The 16751-nt window shown below is 42.3% G+C and overlaps 1 protein-coding gene across 2 annotated transcripts in view; it reads left to right on the top strand.

Moving 5' to 3' along the window:
• Positions 1-16751, top strand: part of PACS1 (phosphofurin acidic cluster sorting protein 1) — a 140120-nt gene that overhangs the window by 86649 nt on the left and 36720 nt on the right. For both annotated transcript variants that reach the window (XM_079930524.1, XM_079930525.1), the window contains exon 2: positions 14726-14813. In XM_079930524.1, the coding sequence (XP_079786650.1) occupies positions 14726-14813 (88 nt within the window). The remainder of the gene's footprint in view (positions 1-14725; positions 14814-16751) is intronic.

The following is a 16751-nucleotide window of genomic DNA, read 5'->3' as shown; positions in this document are numbered from 1 at the left end:
TCCTTTATGGGTTCTGATTTGGTGTGTTGCTTAGAAAGCCTTTCCCCAACAGAAGATTAGTTTTTTAATTGTCCATATTTTCTTCTGCTACTTTTATGGCTTTCTTTCTTTTTTCTATTTAAATCTTTAATCCAGCTGAAATTTACTTTGGTGTAAGGAATAAGATAGGGTCCATCATTGTTTTTGTTCAAATAGCTAGCCAGTTTTCCAGTGCTATTTAGTAATTGAGTAATTCATCTATTTCTTACATACAGTAAATTCCTATTTATACTTGGGTCTAATTTTGGACTCTGTTCTCTTCCATTTATCTCTTTGTTTATTCTTTTCTCAATACCAAGGTATTTTAATTACTTTGGCTTTAGAATACATGTTAATGTCCTATTGGGTCAAGCTCTCTTCGTTATTCTTTGTCCCTAGAAGTTTCTTGGCATTTTTCTTTCCTTTCTTTTTTTTTCTTTTTTGTTACTATGAAATTTTTAAAACCTACAGAAAAGAAGAGAGAGGCATTTAGTGCAGCCCCATATATATTAATCTCCTACCTTGAGCAATTTTTAAAATTTTGTCCTATTTATTTTTTTCTGAAGCATTTTGAAGTTAATTAGGAAATCATTTCCTCCTTGAATACTGCAGCAAGCATCTCTACCTACTTTCCAATTATATTTATTATTATTTTTGATTAATTAACTTATTTTTGGCTGCATTGGGTCTTCGTTGCTGCCCCAGGCTTTCTCTAGTTGCAGCTAGCGGGGGCTACTTCTCGTTGCAGTGCGCAGACTTCTCATTGCGGTGGCTTCTCGTTGCGGAGCACGGGGTCTAGGCACATGGGCTCAGTAGTTGTGGCACACGGGCCCAGTTGCTCCACGGCATGTGGGATCTTCCCGGATCAGGGATGGAACCCGTGTCCCCTGCATTGGCAGGCGGGTTCTTAACTACTATGCCACCAGGGAAGTCCCTCCAATTATATTTAATTATTGGTTAGCATCCGCATTAAGCAGACTTTTGATTTTTATATATTTATTTTGATATTTTCTTAATGACTCCACTAGCTTTTTGGTTGATTCTCTTGAGTGCTAGTGCACAGTCACACACCTGTAGATGGGCTAGTTTTGTCTCCTCCTTGCTTCTATATCATTTATTTCTAATTACTTCAGCCAGCTTTTAAGACCAGTTTTATATAAGTAGCAGAGATAGGCCTATATATTGTTACTGTCTTCAGAAGGAATGCTCTGGTCTCTCACCTTCAATCCTGATGCTGACTATATGGAAAATATATATGTTTAAAGTTTATGTTAAGGAGGTATTTTTCTATCGTTCTTTTCCCAAGGGTCTTTTTAAATTAGGAGTGCATGTTGAATTTGATCAAATTCCTTTTCAGCATCTAATAAAATAATTGTATTTTTTGAGCTTATTAATGTGATAACATGTATTACTAAGTTCCTAATATTCAACCATGCGTGCCTTGGGAGTCTCCTTGGATATGATATATTTTTGTTTTCATATATTTTATTGGTTCTTGCCCCTGTTATTTTTGGCTGCACCCTCGAGGGTTTTTATTTGTTTGTTTTTGTCCTTCCCACACATGCCCTCTACCTCTATCACTGAAACACGTGGATTAAGGGGTTGTCACAATGAGGGACAGTAATTTAAGTGACTGGGACTTGTCCGATGCTGACGGCATGTACCCTTTTTGAGCACTTCTGATGTGCCAGGCTCTGTGCTAGGTGCTTTCCCATTTGCTAGTTCACACAGCAGTTCTATTTTATAGATGAGAGAACGTACACTTCAGTCTCTTCTATCTTACTAAGGGGCTGCAGACCTGAAAATTGTCCTGTCTGATTTTAATAGGCAAGCCCCCTCCACACCTCCCCACACATTCGAGGCCTGTTTTCCTATCCAGAAGACTATCATCAAGAACTTTGTGAAAGAGGGGAAAATGTTACAAATCTTGTTGGTATGTGCAAGTGATTGGCATTTATACTCCAAAGATAAACATATGCTCAGTAGCTGAAAATTAGGGATTTATTCATAACCTTACATTCCTGTGCTTCGTAGAGTCATATCAGATGGCTGGGGAATAAAACGTGTCTAAGCATCTTCCTGGGTTCTGTTTCTTGTTTGGGTCTAAGTTTTTCTCATTCTCTGGTGTTTCTCCATTTGAACAATGCCTAGTGCCATCTGATTTCTTGCGAGACAGTTAGAGACAGGAAATCTTTTTTCCTCTTATCCATTCACTGGAAAATCCACTCTCCTCTGCATCTCATTCAGCCCATCTCTTCCAAGTTGTGCCTTTCCGGATGATAATTTAGTCACTTTACTTTTTAAAAATCTGCTTTAGGGCTACTCATTTTAAAATAATAATGCCTTAGTTAATTGTTTCACAGTGAAAATTACGCTATTTCACGTGAAGTAATAATTTCAATATCTACGTAGTCAAGTAACTTCGTAAGCAATAAAATACACTGCTCAGAAATTTACCTTTCACGTTATTGTTACTGAAGCTCATGCAGACCTCTACAGGCGCCCTGTTAAAATGGAGACCGTTTTAGAAATGGAGTTACTCTCACAAAGAAAAACCTTTCCCATAATTTTTTTCTATTGATTTGCACTTTATCCTGATAAATGCTGTTGTAGAGGGAAGGCAGAGCTCACTCTTCCCATTTTAGGATTAAAGAACTGCAGGGGAGAAAAGCGAGACTTGCTCACGTGACACAGCCATTTCTTGTTGGGACAAAAGAATGATCCAGGTCACTTGGCTTCTGGTCCAGCATTTATCTGCTCTGGTCCCAAGAGGACTGTCGGTTTGGTTCAGAGACTAGCTCTTCAGTTTTTTATTTCATCCAGATCTTTGTTTCTCCTTTCTTCCCCCTTTTCTGTCTAAAATATGGCCACTTCATTGTTCACTGATACCCTATCAGAATGGGGCTGGGGGCTGGGGATGGAATATGAGACTGTTTCTCTCCTGGTGAGCCCCTCTAGTTCTGGTTTGCTTGGGGAGAAGTTTGAAACAGTTGTTAAATGCAGATTGGAGATCATTTGTAGATAGCACTTAAGGCTGTTTCTCTTTTATCTTACAGCAAAGCACAAACTAGAATAATTTAGAAGGTTTCAAAAGATTCTTATTATATTTTTGTTCCATTGTATACCTAGTTATCAAGCTTTATTTTTATTCTTTCAGATTTAGTCTAATAAGATCTAAAGAAAACAATTTCTTGAGAGAATTTACCTGGGCTCAAATAATATGTCCTCATTGAAGCCGCAGCTCAATTACTTGTGATCTTCTTTTATGTAATTTAGTACTTGTATTATGTATGCAGTGTTACATTTGTTGACAAACTGTTCAATATACTTAATTCCCGTCTCTCAAAAGCTGCTCAGAAGCAGAGATTATGCCTCCTGTTTCTATGTACCTCACATCTTCTAGCATAGAGCTGAAGTTCAGAGAAGATGTACAGTAAATGGTTGATGGAGATCTTGCTGGGCAAAGAGAAGGTCTTTAACCCAATTCTAGATGCCATCAGTGTTCCTCTGACTTCATCCTTCCTGTGGATGATCGCAGTGAGGATGTTCTCCGCAAGGGCTCGAGTGCCCGTGAAGTGGGAGAGAAATGGCTCAGTGCAGGGAATGCGGGGAGAGACCAGGAGCTCCCTCCTCTTTACAAGGGCAGTTGCCTCACTGCTCTTATTGGAAGGAAGTTGATCCCATAGAAGTTGATCCCACAGAAGAGCTAACCAAACACAGGCTTAAACAGTAAACAAGTAAGAGTGATGATGATGATGACGATGGTAATGCTGATGGGTCCAAGTGTAGCGTTTACTGCATCTCACCATATGCCAGGCCCTGTGCTGCCTTTCAGTCTCTCAATTAATCCGGATCACAGTGTTATTAAGTAGAAAGGGTTATCTTCATTTTATGTGAGAAAACTGAGGCAAAGGGGTCACCAGGGTTACCTAACAAGGAAATAAGGGGTGGGATCAGGAAAAGATCAAGATGCAGAAGGAAGGACTTTGAGTAATCAGGGGACCATTATTTGTTGTTTTATTAGTTTGTTAATAAGGGACTTAACTAAGATTTCCAAGTGGAGTCTTTAAAAATGACAGTAAACAAGTCCTGTTATCAATATATTTTCAAAATTCCTTTGCAGAGAGCAAGATTATCTTTGAGCTGAATAACCTGGGATCCTCCTTTATAAGTCCTTTGGATTCCAGCCATCTTTGTGACATTGTTTTACTTTAAACCATTGATTTCTTTGAGTTCTATTACCTAGAGGCATGCCTTTCTCTGTCTGGCTTTTCACTGACGTTCCGGAGGTGGACTAGCTGGGGAACCCCAGCCATACCTTCCATTTGAAACCCCCTTTGATTAAGGACTTTTAACTAGAACTGCCGTCCCACCTCATCCCCAGATGAGGAGGTGGGTAGGAGGGTGGGGTACAGAGGGGTCTTCATTCAGCTCCCATATTTCTAAGTGGTGCTGTGGGACCTGCTTCCAACCCTCTGTACCGTGGAGATTCCTAGTTAGCTCTCTGAAGTGCAGAAGACTAGGGATTTGGTTCTTTTAGGGATCATGGAAAGAATCTTTTTTCCTTCAACTTTTGAGAAAACTCCCTTTCCTTCTATAAGGATGGGAGTTGGGATTTCCTCATAGGGCATCACCCATTAAAATGGACTCTAGGAATAATTCAGCTGGTTTTCTTAAAAGTATCTGGGAGCTGGTGACTAAAGTCCTAACATCTTGGGAATCTATTCCCATATATTAATAATAGGTTTACCGGGACTTCCCTGGTGGCGCAGTGATTAAGAATCCGCCTGCCAATGCAGGGGACACGTGTTCGAGCCCTGGTCCGGGAAGATCCCACATGCCACGGAGCAGCTAAGCCCGTGTGCCACAACTACTGAGCCTTCACTCTAGAGCCTATGAGCCACAACTTCTGAGCCTGCGTGCCACAACTACTGAAGCCCGTGTGCCTAGAGCCTGCGCTCCGCAGCAAGAGAAGCCCACTTGCCACAACTAGAGAAAGCCCGCGCGCAGCAGCAAAGACCCAATGCAGCCAAAATAAATTAATTAATTAAAAAAAAAAGAATAGCTTTACCTGCATATAACAAAAAATAAGAAAAGATTTATATAAGATAGCGGCTTATTGCTTTCTCACATAAAAAATAAAAAATCCAGAGGTGAACAGTCCAGGGCTGATAGAGTAGCTCCCATGGTGTCGTCAGGGATCCTGGCTCCTCTCTTTCTAATTGACGTTCCTGACACATGGATTGAATTATCACAGTTTCCTCATGGTCCAAGTTAGCTGCCGGAGCTCAGGCCATCAGCCTGCATCACAGACCAGAAGAAGGAGAAAGGACAAAAGAGGGTCCTGTCACGTGAGTGAGCTCCCTTTAAAAAAAGTCTTCCCACATGTCCTACCTAATACGTCCACTTACACATTGGCCAGATTTCAGTCACGTGTTCTCAACCTAGCTGCAAAGGAAGCCGGAAAGCGTGGTCTTTTATTTCAGGAAGAAACATGCTCAGCTAAGAACTGGTGCTCTTTTATTAAGTAGGAAGGGGAAGATAGATGTTGGGTAGGCAATTAGCAGACTCTAGCACACTGGGTAGAACCTTCCTTTTAAAACAAAACAGCTTTGGACTTCCCTGGTGGTGCAGCGGTTAAGAATCCTCCTGCCGGGCTTCCCTGGTGGCGCAGTGGTTGAGAGTCCACCTGCCGATGCAGGGGACACGGGTTCGTGCCCCGGTCCGGGAAGATCCCACATGCCGCGGAGCAACTAAGCCCGTGTGCCACAACTACTGAGCCTGCGTACCTAGTGCCCGTGTTCTGCAACGAGAGAAGCCACTGCAAGGAGAAGCCCGCACACCACAATGAAGAGTAGCCCCCGCTCGCCGCAACTAGGGAAAGCCCGTGCGCAGCAACGAAGGCCCAATGCAGGCAAAAATAAATAAATAAAATTTAAAAACAGCTTTATTGAAGTATAATTGATATACAGTAAACTGCACATATTTAAAGTGTATAATTTGACAACTTTTGACACAAATACAGTGAAACCACCACAATGAAGATCATGACATATCCATCACTCCAATGTACCCTTTGTAATTGCTCCTTCCCGCCCCCTCTATGTCGGGGGTCCCCAAGACCACTGATTCTTTTCTTTTTTTTTAAATCAATTAATTTTTTTGGCTGCATTGGGTCTTTGTTGCTGTGTACAGGCTTTCTCTAGTTGCGGCAAGTGAGGGCTACTCTTCGTTGCGGTGCACGGGCTTCTCATTGTGGTGGCTTCTGTTGTTGCGGAGCATAGGATCTAGGCACAGGGGCTTCAGTAGTGTGGCTCACGGACTCTAGGGTGCAGGCTCAGTAGTTGTGGCACACGAGCTTAGTTGCTCCGTGGCATGTGAGATCTTCCCGGCCCAGGGCTTGAACCTGTATCCCCTGCATTGGCAGGTGGATTCTTAACCACTGCGCCACCAGTGAAGTCCAGGTTTGATGATTCTTAGGAGAACTCACAGGGCTCAGTATATAGTTGTAGTCACAGCTATGATTTATTTCAGTTACAGGATACAAAAGCCAAGTCAGGGGGGAAAGTGCATGGATAAAATCTAGAGGAAACCAGGTGCAAGATTCCAAGAGTCCTTCCCCATTGGAGCCACACAGGACCTAATTCCTCCAGCACTGGATTGTGACAACGCATATGAAATGTTCTTACCAGGGAAGCTCCTTAGAGACGTACTGCCCAGATTCTTGCTGGGGGCTGGCCAGTTGGGTACCCTCTTCCTAGCACGGAGGGCAACATGTATTCAGCATAAACCACATCATTTGTAAAAAACAGTTCAGGCACAGAGAGCCACTCTGACCAGTTCTGGAAGCCCTCCCAAGATCCAAGATGTCAGGCAAGGGCCCATCCTGTAAGCAGGCCTTTTCTCGGGCCTGCAAGTTAATGCTTTTCTGTACACCGCCACCCCGTCCCCATCCTAAGGTAACCACAGGTCTGCCTTCTGTCACTAAAGGTTTGCATTTTCTAGAACACTTTGTACCTCTTTTTTGGCTTCTTTCACTCAGAATTATTCTGAGTTCATTCATGTCATGTGCATCAGTAGTTCATCCATTTTTATTGTTAAGTAATATTCCATTGTGTGGATATACCAGTTTGTTTATCCATTCGTCTGTTGATGGACATTTAGGTGGTTTCTAGTTTGGGGCTATTTCAAATAAAGCTGCTGTGAACATTCAGGTACAGTTCTTTGTATGGGAATATATATTTCCTTTTCTCTTGGGTAAATACACAGGAGTGGAATGACTGGATCATATGGTAGGTGTCAGTATAACTTTTTAAGAAACTGCTAGGGCTTCCCTGGTGGCGCAGTGGTTGAGAGTCCGCCTGCCGAGGCCCGCGTACTGCAAAAAAAAAGAAAAAAAAAAAAGAAACTGCTGAACTGTTTTCCAGACTGACTGTACATTTTACATTCCCGTCCACAGTGTGAGTTTCAGTTGCTCCACGTCCTCACCAACAGTGAGTAATGCCCAGTCTTTTAAATTTCGATTTTCAAGCAGGAAGGTAGTGGTCTCTCATTGTGATTGTAATTTGCATTTTCCTACTGACTGGTAAGGTTGAGCATCTCTTCATATGTCTTGCCTTCTGTATACCTTCTTTGGTGAAGTGTTTGATCAAAACATTTGCCCATTTTTTTCACTGGGATGTTTGTTTTCCTAACATCAAAATTTGAGAATTCTCTATATATTCTGGACCAATCTGTTATCAAATAGGTGATCTGCAAGTATTGTATCCCACTCTATGGCTTGTCTTTTCATTCTCTTAATAGCATCTTTCAAATTCATTTTGACAAAGTCCAGTTTCCTCATTTTTTTCTTTTAGGGATTGTTCTTTGGTGTCATGTCTAAGGAATTTTTGCCTAACCCAAGGTTCCAAATATTTTCTCCTGTGTTTTTTCCTTAGAAGTCTTATAATTTTATGTTTACATTTAGATTTGTAGTCCATTTTGAATTAATTTCTGTAGACAACTTAAGGTATGAATTGAAATTCCATTTTTTTAATTGGGTATCCAACTCAAACAATGTATGTCTCTCTATCTAGGTCTTCTTTAATTTCTCTCAGCAATGTTTTATAATTTTCAGTGTGTGTAGGTCTTGTATGTTATTTGTCAGATTTATCCCTGTATATGTCATTTTTTTGGATGCAGTTGTAAATTGTATTTTTTCAAGTTTCAATTTCTAATTATTTGTTGCCAGTATGTAGAAATACCATTGATTTTTGTATATTGATTATATTGATCTTGTTTCCTGCAACTTTTCTAAACTCACTTATTATTCTAATATTTTTTGAAGATTACATCAAATTTTCTATATAGATAATCACATCATCTGAAAATAAATTCCAATCTTAGATACCTTTTTTTTCTTAATTTATTTGGTTGCACTGAGTCTTAGTTGCAGCAGGTGGGCTCCTTAGTTACGGCATGCAAACTCTTAGTTGCGGCATGCACGTGGGATCTAGTTCCCTGACCAGGGATCAAACCCAGGCCCCCTGCATTGGGAGCATGGAGTCTTAACCACTGCGCCACCAGGGAAGTCCTGCATTCCTGAGATAAAACCTACTTGGTCGAGGTATATTATTCTTTTTACATATATTGATATTTTAATATATTGTTTATACTATTTTGGATATATTGAGTTAAATAAAATATATTACTAAAGTTAATTTCACCTTTGTTTTTACTTTTTAAAAAATATGGCTATCAGGAGAAGTTTAAATTACAAATGTGGCTTGCACTATATTTCTGTTGGACAGGAAGTTTACAGTCAGGATACGGGGATAGAGCTAAGATTGAAACAGATTTGCTATCTCCCAGTTCCTTTCCTCCCATTCTCTCTTAAATTTATTCCAGTTTGGCTTTCATTTTCACTCTTCCAGTGAAACCGCCCTTGTTGAGGTCCTCAGTGGCTTCCATATCGCTAAATTCAGTGACCAGTTTTCAGTGCCCCTCTTGACCCATCAGCAGCAAGCGATACAGCTGACCATTCCCTCTTGGCTTCTAGAATATCGCGTTCATTTGATATTCCCCCTGCTTCACTGGTTAATTCTTCTTCATATCCTTTGCTAGTTCATCCTCTTCATCTCTCTGTCTTAATGTTGAAATATTCTTGGGCTCAGTCCTGGTCCTCTTCTCTGTATACTCACTCATCCTCATGATTTTAAATTCCATCTTTATGCTGCACTTCCGTCTTGATGTTCCCAGCCCACAGGCAGACTTGTGTACCTTAACTCTCTGCTCAGCATCTCTACTAGACATCTCAAATTTAAAACGTCCAAAATTGAACTCTCAATCTTAAACTCCCAAAACCAGCCTTGCCCAGAGCTTTCCCCATCTCAGTTAATGATAACCCCATCTTTCCAGATGTTCAGGCCCCAAAGCCTATATTTTCAACAATATATCCAGAATTCAAACCACTTTTCACCACCTCCACTGCCCCTACCCTCCAAACCTCTGCCGTCTGTTGCTTGCACTACTGCAGTTGCTTTCTAACTCTCAACCTTTTCCCCTTTTCCCTTGGCTTCCCTCCATTCTGTCCTAATAGAACAGCTAAAAGAATCCCATTAAAATGTAAAACAGGTCATGTCTCTCTCACGTAAAGCCAGTGGCTCCCCATTTCTTGCAGAGTAAGAACCAGATCCTTACTGTGGTTTACAAAGCTTTGCATAGCTGGTATGGCTCCGCTACCCACAATGCATGCGTTTGACCTTGTCCCATACCACTGTCACCCTTGCTCCCTCTGCTTCAGCTCCACTGGCCTTAATATTTCTCAAACAGACCAGGTGTGCTCCTTTGCACTTCTTTCCCTTAATCTAGAACTTCTCAGTGAGGCCTACCCTGACCACCTTACTTAGAATTACAACGCTCCCTGCCCTCCTCTGCCTCACACTCCCAATCCCCCTCACCTAGCTCTATTTTAACACAATCTAACATACTATGTAATTTATTTAATAATTATGTTTATTGTTATTGACAGTTTTTTTCTCTAGAATATAAATTCCATGACAAGAATTTTGTCTGTTTTGTTTCCTGATGCATCGCAAGTGACTGGAACAGTGACTAGCTCAGCATAGGCTGATGGATGACTGACAGAGTAATATGACAGAACTGTAATTCAGACCAGGTTATGTCTGACTCTAAAGCCTTCATTCTGGTCTTAAAAGTCTTTTTTTTGATGTGTAGTTTGTGTACAGTGTGGTGCCTGGGCCTTGAACATAAAGCAGCTCTGTGGATTTTTGCAGGTGTGAATATCCACGTGGCCACCGTCGTGGGTGTCTCAGTCACCCCCAAAGGGTTCCCTTAAGACCCTTCCCAGTCAATGTCTCCACCTGCCTCAGTTACTGAACTGGCTCCTATCGCCATGCATTGGTCTTACCTATCCTTGAACTTCGTATGAGTGGAATCATATAGTCTTTTGTGTCTGCCTTTTTTAGCTTAGCACAGTGTTTCTGAAATTTGTCCATGTTGTCCCATGCATCAGTAGCTTGTCGTCTTTGTATGCCACAATTCGTTGGTCCATCCTGTTAGTGGACACTTAGGCTGTTTCCAGTTTAGGGCTGCTGTGAACATTCTGTCTTTGTGTGGCCTGTGCCCTCGTTTTTCTCGGCTTCTCTTGGGACCTGGGCAGAGGAATAGGCATGTATTTAATATCTACTAATAAGCTACCAGGTGGTTTCTCAGATACCTGTCTGACGCTGCACTCTTACCAGCCACGTATGGGGCTTCTGGTTAGTCCACATCTTCACTAGCACTTGGAATTACCAGTCTTTATGATTTTAGTGTAAAGTTATTTTCTGCTGTAGAAAAACTGATTAAAGCTGGAGTATGGTCAGGGAAGGACTCTTCTTTCAGGCCTTGGGTACTGTATTTTTACTGCATATGAAGTGCCCAACCGATAAAACATATAGTAACAAAAAACCCTAGGATCAGCATCTAATCAGCCTCTTACTTGTTGAGACACCTCCGTCGGAACATCTTGCCAGACTCAGTCATCCTCAGAACTATATCTGGGACTGTTTCAATCAGTATTGTGTGAGTGTGGGTTTAAGGAGAAATGTGTCTTATTTACTCAGAGTTTTTCTATTGTATTAAGATATCTGTCGGAAATATTTACTTGTGATTAAAATAATTTCTTCTTACCTTCAAATAAGTGCCCTGTACTAATTTTAATTGGGTTCTGACCTAAGATAAACCTAAGTTTGCATCTTGGCTCAACCACTTTCTTGTGTGACCTTGGGCAAGTTTCTTAATCCTTCTCAACATCCTTATCTGTAAGCTAGGTAGAGTACCCCACCTCTTAGAATTATTGTAAGACTTACATGAAGTAGTGAAATGTATCTCAAGCAACTGGTACATGGTAGATGCTTAATGAGTCACATTTTCTTATGCTTTGAAGAACCAGAATACATTTAAGTCCCCACATCCCCTTGAGTGATACCATTAAAAACAAACAAAAAGACCTGTTGAACTGATTGCCAATAGTATGGAAATCAATGTGGCATGTCTAGTTTCTGAGCAAACACTAAACACATCCAGTCTTGTTATTATTTTGTTACCTAAGGTACTAGATCATTGTTGGCTTTCTTCTTGACATAAGGTGCTGTGGCCTAAAGGTTTGTTTATTTATTCACCAAATATTTATTGGTATATGATGTGTTTTTCCCTCCTAACAAAATTCCACCATATTACCTATTACAATATTTTATATGTTATGTAAGAGGAAAGATGGTCCAGAGCCTCATGGGGCATAGAAGAGCTGAGGACAAGAAGTGTCGTGTAAGTCGTTGCTTGTCTTCCCCACCAGACTGTAATCTCCATGAGGCTGTGGACCATGTCCTCTAAACTCCCGCTAACCCAGTGCCTGGCGTACAGGAGATGCTCTCTCAACGTGTGGAATGTGTGAGAGGGTGAAGGATCACAAGCAGAGGGGAAGAAACACGCGTGTTCCCAGTTTATTCCTGTGACTCTTTTTTTCTCGCAGTGAGTTTATTCAGCACCAGCGCATCCGTCTGTAGGTGCTTTGGAAACAAACGAAAACCCAACTTATCAGAAGCATTTGTAATCGGCAGCCTTAGATGAGGAACAAAATTGGGCATATCCAGTCTTTTCCATTTGCTCATCCCAGTTGTGTTCCTTCCCTTTCCTCTCCAACAAGCCTGGAAAATCAGCTGAACAGTGTAGTTAGTAACACTTCTTAGTAGTCAACTATGTGAAATGTAATAATCCCTTGGGTGTTGGCAGAACCAGAGTTCCTTTTGGGCCAGCACGTTTCTACTCTGAAGGGAAAGGAGAAACAAGTGATGCCGTGGGTAGCTGTTGATGGGCGGGGGAGAGGGGGCGGCGAGCATGAACCATGGTGACTCCAGTTTAACAGACCTGAGCGTGTTTTAGGAGCACAGGTGCGGGAGCGCCAGTCATTGGCTGAGGAGGCAGCTGTGTAGTGGAGGCCTCAGGTCTTAAGAGGAGAAGCGTATTAGCTCCTACAGCTGCTGTAACAAATGACCACGGACTTAGTGGCTGAAAACAAAACACACGTTTATTTTCACAATTCTGGAGATCCGAAGTCCAAAATGGGTTTCACTGGGCCAAAATCAAGGCGGTGGCAAGGCTGCATTTCTTCTGGAGGCTCCAGGGAACGTCGGTTTTCTTGCCTTTTCCAGCTTCTAGAGGCTGCTTGTATTCCTTGGCCCCTGACCCTGGGGTTCTTCCATCTTCAGAGCCAGCCACACATCACTCCGACTTCTGCTTCCGTGGTCACATCTCACTCTCTGACTTGGGCCCTCCTGCCTCCCTCTTATAAAGACTTGTGATTGTAGTGGACCCATCCAGATAATCCAGGATCATCTCTCCACCTTAATTTAATCACATCTGCGGAGTCCCTTTTGCCCTGTAAAAAGTTTACAGGTTCTGAGGATTAGGAGATATTATTTGCCTACCACAAGGAGATTGGCGTTAGAATCTAGCTCTGTCACTTACTAGCTGTGGGAATTTAGCTGAGTCACTACTCTGTTTAGAATCTGTTTCCCAGGACTAACCTGGTGGCGCAGTGGTTAAGAGTCCGCCTGCCAGTGCAGGGGACACGGGTTCGATCCATGGTCTGGGAAGCTCCTACATGCTGTGGAGCAACTAAGCCCATGTGCCACAACTGCTGAGCCCGTGTGCGGCAACTACTGAAGCCCGTGCGCCTAGAGCCCGTGCTCCGCAACTAGAGAAGCCACCGCAATGAGAAGCCCGCGCACCACAACGAAGAGTAGCCCCCCCGCTCACCACAACTAGAGAAAAGTCCACGTGCAGCAACGAAAACCCAACGCAGGCAAAAATAAATAAAATTTAAAAAAAAAGAATCTGTTTCCTCTTCTGTTATACGGGTAGAGCAGTGACCCCTGCCCCCTACACACACACTCACACACACACACACACACACACACACACACACAGAGTCATGTTTTTGAGCTCTGGATGAAATAATGTATATGAAAAGACTTGATAGGCTCTCTTTTAGTTGATTTTGATTGTGACTTAAAGCAAAAGGAAAGAAAGAGTTTTATTTGCTTCGTGTCAGCAGATCTTAGCAAGTGTTTGGGGTGAGGGTGAATTCAAAATTAGAATTCAGTTCTGTGGATCTGGATTTGCCCCCCTTTTTTCATGAATTACATGAATTTCTTCAACATGTATTCTTGTTCACCTGGTTTTAGCTAGAGGCCGTTTTAAGAAAGTGCTAAACTTCATTAACAAATATTTGCGGAGCAGCTGTACTGGGCCCTGCCCTTTGGAAGAAGGCCCAGAGGTGAGAGAGTGGACACGCGAGGAGCAGAAATGAATTCGGGGCGACTGGAGCTTAGAGAGTAAGGAGGAGGCCCAGAGGTGAGATCGACGGGAAACAGGGAAAATGAGCCCCAGGCCAAGTCGGGGTCTCAGGACCTGACTCGGGTTGGCAGCGTCCCACCTATAACCATCCTCCAGAACCTCACCAGGGAGAAGGATGTTTTAAGGACTTGAACCACTCAAACCAGAAGCAGAAGGGCAGCATCTGCAGTTTCCCTCCCAGCTCCTGCTAGAAGCCCAGGGTAGCCCTGCCTTGGGAGGCCAAGGTCGAGTCACATTAGAGATGCCAAGACTCCAGAGTGAGGGACAGTCCCATTGCTTTTAATTAAGGAGAACTTCCTCATTGTGGCACTGAAGATTTTCTGCATGTTTGAAGCAAAGTTTGGCTGAAATCGAATTTGTGGTCATTTAAAGCATTTCCTGCCAAATGGTTTCTGTTTTGTTTGTGTGGATTTTCTCTTTGTTGCTACAGATTTACATCGGTAAATGTTTCAGGTGTGCTTAGATATAAGGTGGAACTGGAACTGGGCAAGCAAAATAAACACTGATGCCCCTCCCTGGTCTACTCCCCGCTCCCAGAAACGGCTCCCACATATTAGGAGTGAAAAGGCATCTTGGTTTTGGCTGGAGATAAAGGGGCATCCACAGACATTCATGGAATAATGTACCTTTTTGACACTTACCAAGTACAAAGGTTAAATAAGGGGGATGCTGTTTTACTGATGGTAGACACAGTAAACAGCATTCTAACATTCTTCCTTTAGGTAAAGCAGCATTTCCTCAACAGACTGTCACTTTTCTCATAAGTTCCTTACATTTGACTCGATCTTCTTTCTCAAAATTTTTCTAGGCTGTTCAGCTTGACCCTGAAGAAACTTGTCATGCTAAAAGAAATGGACAAAGACCTTAACTCAGTGGTCATCGCTGTGAAGCTACAGGTGAGTTGAACAGGATTGTTTGTTCAGGACCCAAGGAAGCTAGATAACCTTGTGCCCACTGTCGGGGCTTCAGAGATGCTGGTAGGGGACCAGCTCTCTCGTCCTTCACTCAGCAAAGCAGGTGCAATAGTGGGAAGACGATTGAGCTCCTGCGACCTACTGGATCCCAGTTCTGCATCTTAGTTAAAGCACTCAGTCACTTTAAACCTTAGTTTCTTTGTCTGAAGGATAAAAGTGGCTCTCCCTGCCCTGCCTGTCTAACAGGATTAGCATGAAGATCCAGAAGTTCATGCTTCTGGATCTAGAAATTCAGAAGTTACTAGGGTGGCTAGAAATTCAGAAGTTACTAGGGTGGCTTGTGTAGGTTTTGGTCTTATTCCTGGGATTTCTGGGTATAAGGAGATGTATGGGTTGGGGAAGCAGCTTTGGCAGTTTTCTATAGGGTGGAAGAAACTTGTAGGTTATTATTTCAGACTTGACAGTTTAAAATTTACTGGGGTGTTTTGTCTTCTGAGTCATCCCCACATTTAATTCCTTGAAATTACCTCAGTAACTCCAGGGGACCCAAAGTATTTCACAAACATTCATATTCTAAGCATTTGGAATTTCAGTTTCAGGAGAAACTGAACTCCAGAAAGGTCAAGGAATTTACCTGTTGCCAGGTGATACTAGGTGGCAGAAGTGGGACTAGAAACCAGAGAGCCAGTAACGTATGTAGACGTTAAACTCCGACACCAGGGCTTCCTTAACCGATCAGTCCCTTTTAATGACGATCCCTAAAGCTTACTGAGAGTCTGAAGTGCCTCTGGAACCACTAAACGATGGAATCCTTCAGCTTAAGAATGGTGTATTTACTGAGTTCTATTTCATGGAAAAATAGTGGGCTGTAAGGAAACTCACTACTAACCAGAACATTTGATTACTGGCTCACCTGTTTGTTGTGCAGCGGTTTCTTGGCTTCACTAAAACCCACGTCTGTAGCATTTTCGCAGTATGTGAACCATACGCCGAGGTCCTCAGTTCTCTTTCTGAGATAAATACATTATGTTAATTTAGTCCTCAAAACTTGAAACACTTTAATTACTCCTTATGATTTCCTGTGTGTCCCTTATATTCAGACTCCCTGTTCATCTTCGTGCATAATTCCTCTCGATTCTGTGAAACGTTTCCAGACACTGTGGGTCGAAAAAACAAGTGTGGGACCATGATGGGCGAGTGGAAACTTGCGGTTCTTTTCCTCCTTTCCCGATTTCGCACCTGTTTCTAGGTCACGGGCAGTGTTCCAGTTTTCAGGAGTTATTTGCATAGCTAAAAGCAGTTGCCTTCCAATGCAAACACTGTTGGTACAGTTTTGAAAGTTCCTTGCTGCTTTTGCATCCCCGCAGTTAAATGCCTTTGCCAAAAGAAATAATGCCTTTTATTTCCTGATTAAATATTTAGCATTCCGTAAAATTTTAAATTATACCCCAAAGCTACAAATATCCTAAATTTTTTATTGCTTGACTTCCAAGCAGCTGAAAGTAATTACAGATGTTATCACATTCCTTTATCCAGTCACTTATTTATTCATTTACACATTTATCTAATAAATATTTATTGAGCACCTGTTATAGGCCAAGTATTGTTCTAGGCACAGGGGATTCAGCAGTGAACAAAACACACCCAAACCCCTGCCTTTAAGGCCCTTTACGTGCTGATAGAGCAGCAGTTCTCAAAATGAGGTCTGCAGAGCCTGGGCTCCCTAAGACCGTCTCAGGGGATACGTAAGATCCAAACTGTTTTCATGATAATACTGTGGCTTTACTTGCCCTTTCCACCACGTTGACATTTGCATTGAAGTTACAAGAGCAATGACTGGTAAAATGGCTGGCTGGCCCTTAGTGCAAATCAGGATGTCAGTAGTCATTGTATTGCCTACCATCGCAAACTAGAAGGAAG

The sequence above is a fragment of the Stenella coeruleoalba genome, assembly GCF_951394435.1.
Source record: "Stenella coeruleoalba genome assembly, chromosome: 8".
Taxonomy (NCBI): Eukaryota; Metazoa; Chordata; class Mammalia; order Artiodactyla; family Delphinidae; genus Stenella; species Stenella coeruleoalba.
The sequence above is the reverse complement of the archived record's forward strand: the minus strand, read 5'-3'. Positions and strand labels throughout refer to the sequence as shown.